Below are 16,561 nucleotides of genomic sequence, written 5' to 3' on the forward strand. Positions count from 1 at the left end.
GTCCATACTTTCTAACCATCTCACCCACTATGGGTCCAGATGCGTAGCACGGCTTTGAGATTTCATTCCCCATAGTTACAGAAGCTTTTCCTTTAGTATACTCTTATCATTTTCGATGTGGTCGTCACCGCAAAGCTTAGTTCTTTTCTTCGGCAAACCTTGCAAAACCCGGTACAGCCCTGCAGACAAAAATCTCTTAATAGTCCAGAACGTGTTCTTTAACTAGTACAGTGACTGAGTGCAGCTGACAGCTGGAGCACAGGAGTGCGCCACATAGGCAGACAGGACACTGCTACTTGGCAGGCAGGTCCAAACTGTCACTGCTGATTTCTACAGTCAGGTCTGAAGAGAATGCTTCTCATCAGTGTATCTTTGCTCAGCCAAGGAAACTGGAAAGGACTTTGCAATTTTGAAAACGTAATAATTACAATTTACGAAGTGATTTATTTTGTGGTATGTAAGAATCAGTGCACAAATGTTGCGTTTGTAAAGATAATATTTAATATGATAAATAATGGATATTTGCAGTATTCTTTATTGTTCTTAGACACAAATCAGTTTTTCTCTAACTGTAGTGAAACTTGTGAGTCAGTAACAGCTTCTCTGTTTTGGTCAGGTCTCAGGGGAGCGAGTGATGCTGGTGATGACGATGATGATGTTGGTGGCATAAGGCCTGAGGATGACTCAATATCTGGGATGCCAGTGTGAGCAAGGTGTAGCGCTGAGGTCTTGGGGCATCGTCATGGCTACTGAAACCACATGTCAGAGCTCAACACAAAGAGCTCTGGGCGCAGTTTGATGAAAAATACATGTTCACATACACTTGCGTCGTGGTGACAGGTCAGGAAAATGTGGTGCAGCAAACCATAAAGGTAAGAAAAGTGTTAGTGGGTTTGCTGAAGTCATCTTTAAAATAGAAATACTGTAGCATGAGAAAATATCCAAAGGTTACACACAGACAGACGTATATGGAATCAGGTGATGTTAGGCTTTACAGCATTGCCACAAGTATCTCTTGTTGTGACAGCGTATTCGCTATACGAGTAGTTGTACAGTTAACCCCATCTCACATCTTGTATTCAACCACAACAAGGGGCTTGGATTGAGCTTAGCTTTATTGCATAGATGCTAGAAAAGGACGAACAGTAGTAATCAAACATGCATAACCTACAGATGTGTGCAGACACAGGCTGTTGGCTAAATAATGCATATTTGTATTAAACATCTTGCTCAATGATTAGGAAGCTTTGCTCCTCACAACTGCCATACATTAGTGATGGCTATCCCCAAGTTAACAGGCTGCTATGCATTAAAAATGTGATTTTCAAAGTCAAAGTGGATTTAGAAAAATGGCAGCTAATGGCATCTTTGCTTCGGCTCAAGGGCATTAAACTGAATAGTGGCAGAGTATGCTTACAGAGTGTACTATGTACAACATAACAGTCAACCTAAGCTCATGGTGGCCAAGGAATACTTGTGATTATGATTTCACTGAGATAACAATGATCCAGAAAGCACTCTACATGGGAAATAGTGTGGCTTCATACCACTAACAATGGTAGCAAAGTATTCACAATCTTCAGCAGTGAGTTTGAAAGCTCCCTTGAAAGTTTTTTTCTTTTTTTACTGTAGAAAAAAACACTTGAAATTCCATCTGTGCTCTTGAGTGCTTTCATGAAAAGGTTATTACTTTTGTGGTAATGGTGTATGGAGAAACCTTCCTCTTAAAGGAAAAGTAATAGTTCACTTTCAGAGAGAAGGCTGTGCTGAAGCTGACATAGCTGCCAGAGAGCTGCATGATTAGAAGGTCAATAAAGCCTGAAACGCGCTCACGCAAGAATTGAAATAGATTTCAGGGTCAATATCACATCATCACAGCTATTATTTCTAAAGCAAGCAACACTCATTGCACATTTGCATGACTGCAATGAATAATGAGTTCCTGCTGGTTGTCTATAATGATGCTGCATTGTGTCACTTTTGTAAAGAAAGGCAAAGATTATTCAAATGGGAAATTATTTAGTTTAAAATCTGCTAAAGCCTCTCATTACAAGAGTACATTTGTTTCTTAGACAACTGACTTGTGTCACTTACATCCATTTCCTCAAGTATAACCCTAACTGTACTACATGCACAACCCTTACCTAATCCTAACCTTAAACATGCATCAATCCGTATTTTTTGACCACTTGGTGGCAGAACTCTAACTTGGCGCCTAAAATGGTTTGTTAACACAAAATAACCTGAGGCTTGAAAGGGCAGGCACTTTCAAAAAATATCTGGCAGGAGATTGGATTCATCTGTCTAGCAAACTCTTGCCGAAGCCAGTCGGGGGGAAATGCAAAAACATATTTTCCATCGAGAAAAGCTTTCAGCCTTCAGTGCCGTTCGATGCTCTTCTTTCAATAAAGAAAAACTCTCCAGGAGTTATGTTTCCGTACTACTAGCAAATGTAAGTCCAATAATCACATCTCCTTTAAACTCTATTTTGGTCTCCACCAACTCCTGAGGAAAATATCTGGATTAGGTTGTAGCAGCTATTCCTAAATCCATTACAAGGTCTGTGTGTATATACCTCCTAAATTCTAATAACTACTAGCTAGTTTTAAACTAGTGATTCAGTATATCAGACTGCAGCATTAAAACTTAAGGAATGTCTTAGCTAGTGAAAACGTTTGTGATGTGCTACTGTTTTGTAAAGAAAGAATGTGTGACATTTAATTTGATTTTCCAGTTTACAAGTGACTGGTCACAATGTGACTGTATGACCCTCATCCACACTAAGTTGAATTTTCTTCTCACCCAAAAATTCTGCTTTTTTTTCTTAAAATAAATAAATAAAGGGCATCACATCGACTTAACTGTGGATGGGGAAAACACTCACACACACACACACACACACACACACACACACACGCACGCACGCACGCACGCACACACACACACACACACACACACACACACACACACACACACACACACTGGATTACAGTAAAGTGTAAGTGGCAGGTGTTAAATCCCTGTGAAGTTTGAGTGTGAAACAATCAGTGGTACAGAGCCACGACTCATCCCATAACTGCAATCAAACATGTCAACTAATGGAATCATTCTTCAAAACCAGTCTGCATCACAGCTTGACTTTCACAATTACTGCTGCTGTCGTAGAACCCTGACGCCACATGATGTCGGCATCAGCTTGGTTCAGACTGAATAGGCATTGCTGATGATGGAAATGTCAGCATTTCATAGCCTGCATTCACTTTTTAAAGAAAATCTATTGAGTTGCCTTTTACATAAAAGGGTAGTTCCCACTGGGGTCAAAGATCTAACTAAAGCCAAAATTGGCTTTGAAGGAACCACAGTAGAAAATCAATATGGTGTGCATCAAATATAATTTTTTTATGAAAAAAGATACGGTGGTGGAAAACATAATATAAAACAACCACAATCTAATAACATAAACCACATTAAGAGATGTGTATCTCCCAAGTAATGTAAGAAGCGAGCAGGGGAAGGATGGATGAGGAGCTGTGGGAGAATATGAGTAAACAGGAGAACATTGCGGCTACCTTGCTGCTATTTGGAGCTTTTAGCCACTATCCAGTTCATCGACTGGACCTCCACTCGACAGCCAATCACATGAGCGCAAGCCAGGACCTGAAGCCTCTTTTAGCCCACAATCAACACCCTGCAGATGCTGTCACAGTTGAACACAGCTCACATACAGTAAACGTGATATAAAGTACGGTGATGCTGTTTTGACCTGTGCTATAGTGGTGATATAAGTTTCTCTACCCAGATTGCAGGTGCACAATAAAAATGTAATTATTTTGTTTTTCTTGTTTGACCCACCATACTTTCTGCTTAGTGAAGTAATGTGAGAACATACTGTAAAAACAAGCAACAGTTCTGAATTGAACCTTGTATTTTGTTTGCCCTGGCTTTTGTTTTTTGCAGAATAAAACTAAATTCCTGAATGTCTGAGGAGGAGTTGCTCTGAGGAGGAGCCCTGCAGAGGACTATCAGTTTGTTGATAGCAAGACTGCCAGGTGTATAGATGACTATTTGCTGTTAATATCTCCTAAATCTCTCTGAGCATTGGTGTGAGACAGGTGTGTGCAATTTTTAAATTGGCAGTATCAGCTGTCCATCAAGAAACTGACTCTACAGAATGTTTTAAAGGGGTGGTTCAGAATTTTGGACATAGGACCTAATTTCCAAGTTAGCCAGTGTGTTATTTATCAGTGGAGACCGTTTTCAACACTTTTCATCCAGTCCTTCTAGTTGCAGAGTTCTCTGGTGCTAGGCTAGCGCAAGTCAATAGTAACGGCTAGCCTGCCATTAAAAACACTCTTACCCACTCCACAGTACACCCAAGGCAAATAAATTATAACGCCAGACTATCGATGTAAATGTCTGTTGATAGAATAATGTCAGAAATAAAACTACCCTTGCATCGCATTGCAATAGTTATACTTTGTTCCTTGTAGTTGGTAGCATAGGCTACGGCAGTGGCTGAGTGATATTACCTAGGCTAGCAGTTAGCCCAGCCAGGTATCTACCAAGAGTGTAGCAATACTGTTAGCTAACGTTGTCACTCTCCACAATGCATTGAACTGTAACGTTATCTACACTAACGTTGTCAGTCTCAATCTATCAGTAGCAGCTAGGCTAACGTTATGAAAGGGGCTAGCTTTATAGCTAGAGTAGCCTACCAAAAGTTATTACCTGTTCATCAGTAGCTGTTGGTGCATCGGGAAAGACGGATGGAACCGCATTCGTTGTCAGTGACTTGTGGTCCTATAGATTGCAGGGTTTTTCAAAGTCGTCTGGTCTAAAATGATCACTACAAATTCACCACTTGAGTAGAGTCTCCGCCGGTGTCTTGATGTCCAAGCCAGCAGCAAGAAGCCACAGTTGGTTCCTTTCTGGATCTCCCAATGGAAATTTGTGGAAACTTTGTGGTGCCCATCTGTTTTGTTTATTTTTACAATTTCTAAATGCACACTGAAACACCATGTTGCCTAGTCCTCAGTTTCCAATCCAATGCTTCAATACCACTGTACTAGGCTACTACTAGGTGTCCCGACTGTAGTGAGCTTCTCTGTTTACTTTTTCGGCGCAATACTACTAACCGGAGCAAAGTAAAATTCTGCTGCTGCTGAGAAACTAGTCCCTCAAAATGTAATGCGGTCATTGAGATGCAAGGGTAGTTTTATTTCTAACATTATTCTATCAACAGACATTTACATCGATAGTCTGGCGTTATAATTTATTTGCCTCGGGTGTACTGTGGAGTGGGTAAGAGTGTTTTTAATGGCAGGCTAGCAGATACTGTTGACTTGCGCTAGCCTAGCACCAGTGAACTCTGCAACTAGAAGGACTGGATGAAAAGTGATGAAAACGATCTCCACTGATAAATAACACACTGGCTAACTTGGAAATGAGGTCCTATGTCCAAAATTCTGAACCACCACTTTAACTTTAATCTGCAACTTTACATTCACCTCCTACAGGCTCTCCAAAATCGATCAGAATCAGGTTTAAATGAATGAATGTGTATGAGACACCACAGCATGAACTAACAATGGTTCAGCTGCAGACAGAAGATTGTTCTCCGCTTGATATTAAATTGTCTCTTCGACATTTTCCTGGGAGCTATTCCGGGTCCTCCCTAATGAAAGCAATCACACAAAGCAGAGAGAAACATAGTGTGACATACAGAAAGAAATTCTCCCTTTTGCATTGTGTTAAAATTGTTCTTACTCTTCTATACTCACTGCAACATAGTATATGTAATCAGGTTAATGATTTTGTTATTAGGAATGAGGTTTTATTTTGTTATTTAGAAAGCCAGAAATGTTTGTCTGATTTATATTAGGTTTGGATTTGTTTTTTGTTTTTTTAACTACCAACTGAATCCAATCCATATCTGTTTGCGTTTTAGATAATTGGTTACATTTTTAATGTGTTATTCTATGTGTTATAACTACAGAAGAGGTTAAAATGAGGCACATACATTGCACAGTTATCATGCATAGACTTAATGTATCTGCTAGTTTAGATGGCGGTGAGAGCTTGATACATGAGTTCAAATGTACTGTATTCAGTGTGACTTTATACTTGTATAGAATCGATTTAACTTGCCATTTGAATGTACAGTAAAATGTCCTGGCTGAAAGTCCATGGGGTGGACACGATAAAAACATCTGTAAAATATAATACAGTCCAGTACAGTAGACATGCAATGACTACTTTGCCGTGTTTGTTAGGTTTATTTGAGTGTCAGAGGAGACTGTGCCAGAGAGGTGTTGATACAAGTGTGGTCTTTCTTTAAACCATTGATGCTGTGTTGTATTATATTATACTGTAATACAAAATGTACCTAATATTTTATGAACTACTATGAACTACGGCCTCAAGAAACTGAATATTATAAACTTTACAAAGGTAGCATTTATTTCACTGACATTGTAATGGATCATAATATTTTGAACAGGGGTTGTTTTAATTGTGTCCACCAAGTACATGTGATAGATTTTGCCCACCACTAAAAAAATGTGGAAATTCAAATATTAACCATTAATCTGAAATTAATTGAATTAATTGACATATTTTTGCCTCCTCCAATTGTGATTTTATCGATTTCTTCAAATCCAACATGACGACATCAAGTGTGTGACCTGAGACAGTGGTTAGGGTTACTTGACAAGGTGGAGGTGGAAATTTTGATAAGCGGGACATGGAAGGGAGAACAGAAGGAGTGGGAAAGTGAGGTGAAGGACTTTTTGTTTATTTCATTTTTAGAAAAAGCTAGATTTAAACTATTTATTTGCTATTTTAACTATTAACTACTATTTCTCTGCACACCCTGGGTTGACAGGGTAAGTCATTTCTGAAGCTGCTGGTTTCACCCTGGGGAGCATGGTTTCCAGGTGAGCCACGAGCAATGCACAACAGATGCTTTGACAGGAAGGAGAAGGGATTTAAAACGTTGCATTGATCAACTTCTGACCCAGACATACGTCAGATAATGGAAATATTGTATTTTTGGAGTACCTTTTTCGAGCAGATAAAAGAAAAATGATTGTCAGTTAATTTAGATGAATTAACATTTGTATTGACGATTAATGGAGAAATGAGAGGGAAATATTTTTGTGGGAAGCCATTTCTTCTCCATTCAACACTCACTGCATGCTTACATGCATGCCAGAGAAAACACACGTCTTGATGTCAGTTTTATTGAATACATGCTCATAATATTGCCAATTTCCTGTTGGATTCAATACCAAATAACCTACATTTGTCTTATCAACATGCTTTTTTATAATTACCACAATAGGCTATATCATATATGAATTAAATAGCTCTTTAAGGTCTTTTAGTTTCTGAATAATATCTAATATCTAAATCACTTTGGCAGAAGGCGTGGCGAGGGCCGATATTCAAGAAAAATAGACTTTAATTAAGAGGAAAACTTTAATTACAGAACGGATTTATTCCAATTAACAGGATACATGGCATTTTGGGCTTTTTTTTCCTCCACCGCCCACGCAGACACTCATACAGTTATCACCATGAAATTCCAGAGAAATACACCGATTAATATATTGCATATTGTATGCAAAAACACATACAACATACAGTACATGTTTAAACATTAATTTCTCCATTGCATTAGCAACATGAGAGGGTGTTTTTAAGCAGCAAATGCGAATACTTTGCCACTTCCATGACAAAGGGTGCTGCATGACAAACGGTGCTCCAAAGTACAACAGTGCTTGATTGAATACTTTTTAAACAAAGAGGCTTAAAACGCACAATACCTCTTGAAGATGCATGCGTCTTTGCTGGCATTTAAAAGCCACAAGGAATAAGGTGAACACCTGTTAGTCGCAGTCACCAGCAGGGTTATTACCTTTGAGGTTTTTCTAAATACCAATATGAAAACAAGGGCTTGTTTAGGCAGTTGATCATCGCATTTGTCTTCATTCTGTCTCCACCAGACTTCAGATCTGATTCAAATCATTAGCCTATAAAGGTCCTCGTCAGTCAGTAGGCTCCAACAATAACTGCCTCCGCTTCTTTAGACGGTCTCCTGTCCGTTACTAAAAAGTTTATCATTCCTTCTGACTTTATGAGAAGGTTGCAACCCAAGAAAAATATGCCAAAAACCACCGTGAGGGACAAAACGCACATGACGGCTATCTGGACCACCCTCATGACGAAGAGGCTCCTCTCATCTGGAGCGGCGGCCACAAAGCCGTTATCAGTCACCACGGAGGAAAAGTTGCAGCAAAAAAACTCCTCGGTCTTGTTGAGCAGTCCGCCCTCCGTTTGGTTGAACCCGGTGCTATTCATTTCCACTTTTAAAAAAATCTAACTTTCAGTGCGAAAGATGTGAGAGGCAGAGAGGGAAACACGCGCCTGGAACAATCCCTGAGAAATGTGTCTTCAAGTGAAAAGTACAGATGATAAGGAGGAGGAGGCGCTGAATTGAAGAAGTTCCGTCAGATCAGACAGGCAGTGGCGCACTTCTGGAGTTTAACAAGCTGCTTTGGCATCGCATTACTGGAGATTGCAAGTGGTATGTAGCCAGTTTCAGAGCGGAATGAATCCACCAACCCACGGTTAAATAGCCTGACAGTACCTGTATGTCTGCTTTAAACCGCTCAAGTGGCAGGACTACACAGCAAGAGCGCCACCATACGACCAGACTGCGCGCGTGTCATGAGTGTCCACCAAGGCACGTAGTAGGACTATGTAGTAGTACAGAGGTCCTCAACGTGTTTTAAGCCAAGGACCCCTGAAATAAGAGGGAGACGGATCTACTGCAAAGAATACAAAGCCATTAAACGGTTGGCATGATTTTATAAATCATGTTTCATTGTTAAATGTGGCACAGTAACGTTAGATCTTTAGAAATAACTGTATCTGTGGATGGCTAAGCCTATCATCAATGTGTTTTTTCACAAATAGACTGATTTATATTTGCTTATAATAGGTTTGATTCATGTTAAGACATTTTAGTTTTTTTTTTAAACTTCAAAAAAAAAAAAAAATTAACAATAATTTGGTGGCCCCCCCTGCAATAACTCTGAGGACCCCCTGTTGAAGATCTCTGTAGTAGTACATTATGTTTTGTTTGTGTAATGTATGTTTGTGTGTATTCATGCAAACATGAATATAGCCTTCCCAGAAATCCCATCATTATTTATATGGATTTTTAGTGATCAATTATAGCTTTTATATTTTAAGTATCCCAGTAAGCCATGACAGTGTGACCAGGGGCGTAGCACAAAATTCTGGGCCCTGTAGAAAGGCATTTTGTATGGGCCCCTCCCAGCATCCACAGCTATTCATTCTAGCATCTTTTTGGGCCCTCCTCACATGAGGGCCCTGCGTACTCAGTCCCATTCCCCCCCCCCCATTCCAATGCCCCTGAGTGTGACAGTAAGTCAGCATGCATTCCAGGACCTGGAAACTGAAGCAACTAAAAGCTAATCAAAATGAAGCAGAGGTTGAAGATGTTCTTTGATGTTGGCGGTAAACATATTATTATTAGACATCATTTTACCCAAAATTATTGTCTTATACATAAAAACAAGTGGGTGTTCACCACCCAAATATTGTTTTTTATGTTTTCCAAATTTCCAGCCAGCTGCACAAAGCCATGTCATGAAGTCTTACTCCCTCTCAGGAACCAAGAGGAACCAGGCCATGCACTGACATCTAGTGGATGCTTTGTAGACAGCAGACTTTGTTAGTCTGCTTTGGACACAATGTGTGTTTATACATATCTGCAATTATGAATGAATGTCAGATTTATTTTACAGTGAATCTACCACAGTGTATTAGTCAGCTATTGCATTATAGTTTCTTTCTATGAAATAATAATGAGAGCTTCAAATAAAAAGGTAGTTAACAGTCTGTGACAGTACTTCGTTGACAGTACATCCGAGTTATCATGAACTGCTGAATGCTAACCAAATAGGCTTAGATTTGTATCTACTACATTGCCCAGAGGCCAAACTGAAGGTCTTTCATGAATAGCAGCAGATGGCAGCATTGTTCAATATGACTCTCTGAAGGCCTGCCTTAAACAGCTGTGATGTAGACAACACTATGAATCTGAGAATTTAAATTAATTTCACGTACACCAACTTGTATGGTGTTGATTTAAGTTCTGCCTGACTGTAAATTATGTAACAGTATACTTCAACCTTCTGCCTCCCTGTTGTTCTTATATCAACTAATGGGAACCAAACATTAACAGTGTGAAGACTGCATGTTTTTTGTATATGCATCATGATGGTAAAACATTTATTGTTGATGACATGGATACTTTCCTGGGGCAAGAAGTCCCAAGCCAAAACAAACAAACAAACAACAACAACAACAACAACAACAACAACAACAACAACAACAACAACAACAACTTAAATGTAATGCTAATTGTTTCCATTCCCCTTCTCCCATCTAACTGGAAATAATCACAAAAATAAAATTTAAAATAAAATGAAAAATCCATTATTTTGCATGTTTTACACTAAAATCACAGTAGTAGGCTATTCTATCTGGTGGTCGGTGCGGGTGCACGTGCCTACGTTTACCAGACGCCCGTGACGGTTTTTATTATTACGAGAGGATTTCATAAGCGACGTCGCTTTCAGCCAATCAGAGAGGAGAAACGAGACATTTTGAAGGTCGGTCTGAGCTGAGGTTAGATTGTGCTGAATATCATCTCCCCTGTCCTCTTACCGTTATAATGTTCAGTCGGAGAACAGGTGCGTGACTAAGACGTTACATTGCATTGACCGCATCGCCGTTTAAACGAATTGGGAAAATTAATGGAGACTGGTCATGTTCGCCGGTTTACTGCGGTTTAACAAGGGACACATCATATCAAGGAGTCCAAACAGGTTCCACGGGAGGCTTTACTGGACGGACAGTATCACACTGCATCGTGGACTACTCTCCATTGAGATGGACTGGAACTTAGGTGTCGTTTCTAGACGGTGCGCGTTTGCAGGAGCTATTTACCCAGTTTCATTTGGCCGCTAATTGTACTGTGTATTGGGTCATGTTGTCTGCGTTCAACACGTTGCCTGAGAGCGAGGCTGGAACAGGTCACAGGTTCACTCCATCCATAATTTAGGTAAGCAGAGAGTATCCTGATTTTCTGTCGTGTACACACACATTCCACAACATGTCACTAGATTTAATGATGATGCTTTTTGATATTAAATTAAATCAAGGTTACAATGTTTAATATATGTATCAGTTAGGATGAGTTCATTGGCTCTTAACTGCTGTTGTTAGTGGGTTTTTTTTCCATTTCACTCCTGTCACATCTCATTAAACATTAAATAATCAATATAGGCTAATGTACATGCACATCAATGAAATGTGTGTGTGTGTGTGTGTGTGTGTGTGTGTGTGTGTGTGTGTGTGTGGCTACATGTACGTCACACCTTTAAAACCACCACAGTGTAAATGTAATCTTTTCGTGTTCGGGTTATAAATAAGCTTCAGTCACTGGCCTAATGGGTTTATTGGGATCAGCCCTATAATCACCTCCTGTTCCTTTTTAGTGCTGGGTATAGATTGGCATTTTTCAATTTTGTGCCAATGCTAATATGATGAGTTTTAGTACCAAAACAATACTTTTTTAGTGTTTTTTTTTTTTCTAAAAATCTCAGTATTTACTTTGTTGTTTAATATATGTTGACTAATCAGTCAATGCCAAATGTCAAGTATTGAGGGTTTCTAACACTAAATGCCACAAACACAATTTGTTTTGCACTTAAAAAGTATTGATGTCCGACACACAGCTACACTTTCTGCTTGTGACAATAGATACATAGTTGACAAGAAGATTGCTGGTTTGAATCCCTTACATGATAGGTCTGAGCATATGAATGGTCTCTCTTATCTTCGATCCAGATATAGGTAATTTCATATCTCGATAACGATATGTATCATCATATAGCATGTTTTCTGGTAATTCAATACATAAATAGTGTATATGAAATAACCACATGGTAAATCCAATTTTTGTATTCTCCTGTGTGAATACTTGACAAATGAAAAATACAGAATATTTTCTCATTTCATTAAGATCTTTAGTGCAAAATGAACACAACGTGCAAGGATCAGAACGTAAAGCGTCGTCCAAATGAGGTAAATATTGCTGCAACACAGTTGGGCCGCTGGTTTTTCGACATTGTGATAGAAACTAAATAGAAAAATATTTGTGATAGACAATTTTATATAGTTTTTGATGATACATATCATAATATTGCCCAGCTCTACTCTCTCTGAAGTACCCATGACAGCAATTAGTTAACAGTTTGGCAATTGCATACAGTACAAACAGTCCTATTGAATGAATAAGGAATAGGCCTACATAATTTAGCTCATAGCACTGCACCAGACATTTCACAACAGAGGGAGTTGCTAACAGCACAATTAACTGTCATTTCATGAAGCAATTAAACATGCTTGGTGGTTTACACTTGGTCTTAAATACTGGAAAAAAGTGGCTTGTAAAGTCCTGGAGGGACCTGATGTAGCACCCTGTATGGCACAGAAGAAATATTCCTCGGTGCAGATGGTTAGACTAATTGACTCAGACTTCTTCGGACGAGACTCCAGCAAGCTGCCGGCAGCACGGTTAATGGTACCAAACCCAAACATGTCCCTGCCACTGATGCACCAAAGCAGATGGTTAGAGATGCAAACAGACATCATCAGACAGAAACATCATTGATCTGTCTACGATGTGAGTGGAGGTGATATGCTACACACAGACTTGGATTTCAGCAGAGCTTTGCTGAGACTTTTATTCTTCATTAGACTCATTATCTGGTAGTGTAGATCACGTCCATGTAAATTCTGTCTGTCTGAAATCATCCGCCACACTGTAATCTGAGTCTGAAACTCTTGATGCAGCTGGACGGAGGCTGCCTTGTTTTTGAATAAGAGAAAAGAGTTAGCCCAGTGCAGCGGTGTCAGACCCTGTGATGGACATTTAGACAGGGAGCAGAGAGGACAATGTGTGTGTGGGGTGCAAAATCATTACCATGCTGCAAGCGAAAGATAAGGGAATCAGATTCCCCACAGGAGATGCTTCAGGCATTTTTCACTAGATGTACAAGTAAAGGGTGAGTTGAGTTGTTGTACATAAATGCATTTACAATTAAATGCAGAATGTATATGCACAAACCTATTTTTTTTTTTTATAAAAGTATATGTTACATTTTGCATGTGCAGGGGCTCAGTTGGCTTTAACGCATGTCATGTATCACACCATTTTAGGTAATCTTTCATTAGAATAAACTTAAATGTACTATACTACACTGTGTATATTATGATTGCCTAAAAGGCTGGGTATTTGTGTGTTGATCCTCTATGGCTCAAAGCATTTTTTCCTATCATTCCACTTCCATTCTGATTATACTTTCATAAGCCTTTCAGTCAACAAAAACCTCTAATTTCAGTCAAGTAGAAATCCTGTTTGACGGAAAATGATGTTTTTCATCAGAAATATTGTGAGGCATACATTCCATGCCAAGAGATATTTAACCTGCGCAAATTGCCTCTGGTGTGAAAGCTTCCCAGATGGTCCGAGCAGCACTACTGATGAAGTGGGAGAAGTCTGTAAAGAGGAAATGAGCATACACTCATCGCATACTCTCATTCTTTTAAATGGAAAAAACGTGAACGGTTTGGGGTCCAATATGGGAAGTTGGGTGTGACCTCTAATGGACCATCCCTCTCGTAAAGGCCAAAGGCATTAGGCTCGTTCGAGATGAGCCAGGTCTGTGCAGAATCGATCACCGGTGATGGCCGCCCAATGCATGCCGGTTAGATTGGTGAACCGACTTGCTCTGAGGTCATGCACAAGGCGGCCGCAGGTTTGAGACGCAGGCAGCGCAGTTGCTTTTCACCGACTGCAAGACCCAGGTGGACCCAGGGCATGACGGGAAACGCCTGGCTCTCAGCTGATCTAACAGCTGATTGGTTCAGAATCGACTCAACATGATGAAGTTTTATATAAACTTATTATAGTTTTAGAATTGGAGGGATTTTAATTGCTATTTGTCTGATTTAAAGGCTTATTCTGTACAGAACACATGTTGTGTGGCTGATAGTTACGTTTAGAAGTCAGAGAGACTAAATCCGTTCAGATTATGCATCATCTACAGTCTGTTGTTTATTAACATCAGCAACAGATCCCATGCAGAGCATTTTGACAGCTACTCTGTCTTAATAAAAACAACTGGAGACTGTGTACTGATATATGGGTCTGATAACATTTTATTAAATCGGAATCGGACCCAACAGGATGTGAGTGTTTCTGTGACTTTCTGTTGAAACGGCTGTCAACTGTCCGACTTTACCGCAGCTTTTTGTCACCGCCCCCGGCTGCTGCTGCCTGCTCTCGTCCACTTTACAGGCGAGGTGCAGTTCATCTTGAACAAGCCTAGTGAAACCCGTAATCCCCCTTGGAGGGAAGGTGAAGTTTTTTTAATTTTTTTTATAACTCACCTGTTTTAAACTATATTGAGGGTTAAAGTTGTACATAATTAAGGGCTCGCCTTAACTCCATCCATGCTCCACCTCTTTGCCCATTTTTGGATTAACCGGAAGTTAGCCGATGTCAGGCACTTCATTTTACCTATAGATGACGTCAGGGAGACTACGTCCATATTTTATGCAGTCTATGGGAGGACCTTACTCCTGGCTGCCTCTGTCTCTGTCTTCTGCATATACTTTACAGTTAAATCATCCAATATATATATCGTCCAATATTATTAGATTATCAGGCACATGTCGGTATATCTGACTTCTGATTTGAGACCAGTTCTTCTCTCTTTCCCAAAATGTAAAAGCTGTTTACCTCCCTGCAGTGGACTTCACTGGGATCATTTTTATGTAAGGTAACATGATGCCAGGTATAGCTGTAGCACTACAAACTGAGTTGGCCACCAGCCATGACTTAATGACAGTGGAAATGCTGAATTTTAGGATGACACTGTCAAAGCAACTTTTTTTCAATGTGGAGCACATCTGGCCGATACCAGATCTGCTAAATATAGATTAACCCTTAACTAAGCCACCTGGGCACCTCATTATCCCAAGACTTATCTGGCATGGTATCTGCCTCAGAAATCCAGTATAGATTAGGCTATACTGTATGTGTTTTTCTTTCCACTTTTCTTCTTACTGTCTCTTTTTTGTCTTCTTACTCAACTGCACATCTGTTTCAAATCTCATAACCTCTGTTTTGTTCTGTAAAACACACTGTCACAGTATCTGTTTTGGCGTGTTGTCTGTTCTTTTTTTTGCACCTGTGTCTGTCTATAGTCTAATAATTACTGACTGTTTACTGACTATTTCTCTGACATTCCATTAATATAAAAACAGAAAAGTCAAATAAATAACTAAATGCTTTGTAATCTCTGATTATGTATAGCTGTGAAAACATAAAGGTGAAGTCTGAACTGGATAAGGTGATTACTAATCACTTTTATAAGAGACAAAAATTGATCCAGTTTTTAATGTGGTTCCTCACAGATTTTGCTGACGTGTTTCTTCCTACATTGATTGTTTTAGATCATCATTGACTTTCATTCCGAATCACTGCAGGATGACTGCAATAATGATCATGACTCCTGTCGTCATTAGATTTAGAATTCCACCTTCTCATTTTATGCTTTCTCTCTCCCGTAGGATGACACCTCTTGGTCAAACCTGCTTGGTGTCCTCCTTGTTTCCTCGCCCCGTCTTCAGAGTTTAACCGTCTCACCAGCAGACTGAGCGCTCCTGAGCACTGCTGTGACCCTCCCTTGTTTGGCTTTTCTGGCTGACGTCCCGGGGAGGTGATGCGACGGTTTGTCTACTGTAAGGTGGTGCTGACCACCTCTTTAGTGTGGGTGCTGGTGGATGTGTTTTTGCTGCTCTACTTCAGCGAGTGCAACAAATGTGATGAAAGGAAAGACCGCTCGCTGCTCCCTGCCCTGCGAGGTGAGTCCACACCATTGCTGCTACACCTTTCATTGGTGATGCTATAGCAAGAGCAGAGTGCAGGATTTTTTCCTTTTGTTTCCTAGTTGATGTTATCGTCCAACGCACATGCACAGTAGAATGCGTTTGGATGTGCGAGTTTTTCCTACAAAAAGGGGTCAATTAAGTACAATAACTTAATCACTTTATTCCCTCTCCCTTTCCTACTCTGTCTTAAAGTTTTGATGTAAGTTTTTCAGATTTCAGGATTTTCTATTGAAATATTTTGTTTGATTTTATTAAAAAAAAGAGTATTAAGGAGACAAAGGGACTTACAATGAGTGCATTTTAAGACCTCTCAGAGAAAGTTTAAATGTTTTTGGATTTTGAGGGCTTTAGCAGATGTTTTGGAGAATGATTGAGGATAGAAAATCAAGTTTAGTGGCCGGGTTGGTTCAGTGGTTGAGCAGGCGCACATATACTAAGAGGTTTATGCCTCGACGCAGAGGTCCAGGGTGTGAATCCGGCCTGTGACAATTTCCTGCATGTC

The 16,561-nt window shown here is 39.8% G+C and overlaps 2 protein-coding genes across 5 annotated transcripts in view; one reads left to right on the forward strand and one right to left on the reverse strand.

Moving 5' to 3' along the window:
- Positions 1-7,480: 7,480 nt before the first annotated feature.
- rprma (reprimo, TP53 dependent G2 arrest mediator candidate a) lies at positions 7,481-8,619 on the reverse strand. Its single transcript, XM_078262784.1, has one exon. The coding sequence runs from the start codon at positions 8,359-8,361 to the stop codon at positions 8,053-8,055; it is 309 nt and encodes a 102-aa protein (XP_078118910.1). The 5' UTR covers positions 8,362-8,619; the 3' UTR covers positions 7,481-8,052.
- Positions 8,620-15,890: 7,271 nt separating this feature from the next.
- Positions 15,891-16,561, forward strand: part of galnt13 (polypeptide N-acetylgalactosaminyltransferase 13) — a 37,102-nt gene continuing 36,431 nt past the window's right edge. For 3 of the 4 annotated variants that reach the window (XM_078262788.1, XM_078262785.1, XM_078262786.1), the window contains exon 1: positions 15,891-16,032. In XM_078262788.1, the coding sequence (XP_078118914.1) occupies positions 15,891-16,032 (142 nt within the window). Of the gene's footprint in view, positions 16,033-16,364; positions 16,379-16,561 lie in introns of all 4 variants that reach the window. The other variant, XM_078262789.1, reaches the window with a different exon arrangement.

The sequence above is a fragment of the Sander vitreus genome, chromosome 11 (genome assembly GCF_031162955.1).
Source record: "Sander vitreus isolate 19-12246 chromosome 11, sanVit1, whole genome shotgun sequence".
NCBI lineage: Eukaryota > Metazoa > Chordata > Actinopteri > Perciformes > Percidae > Sander > Sander vitreus.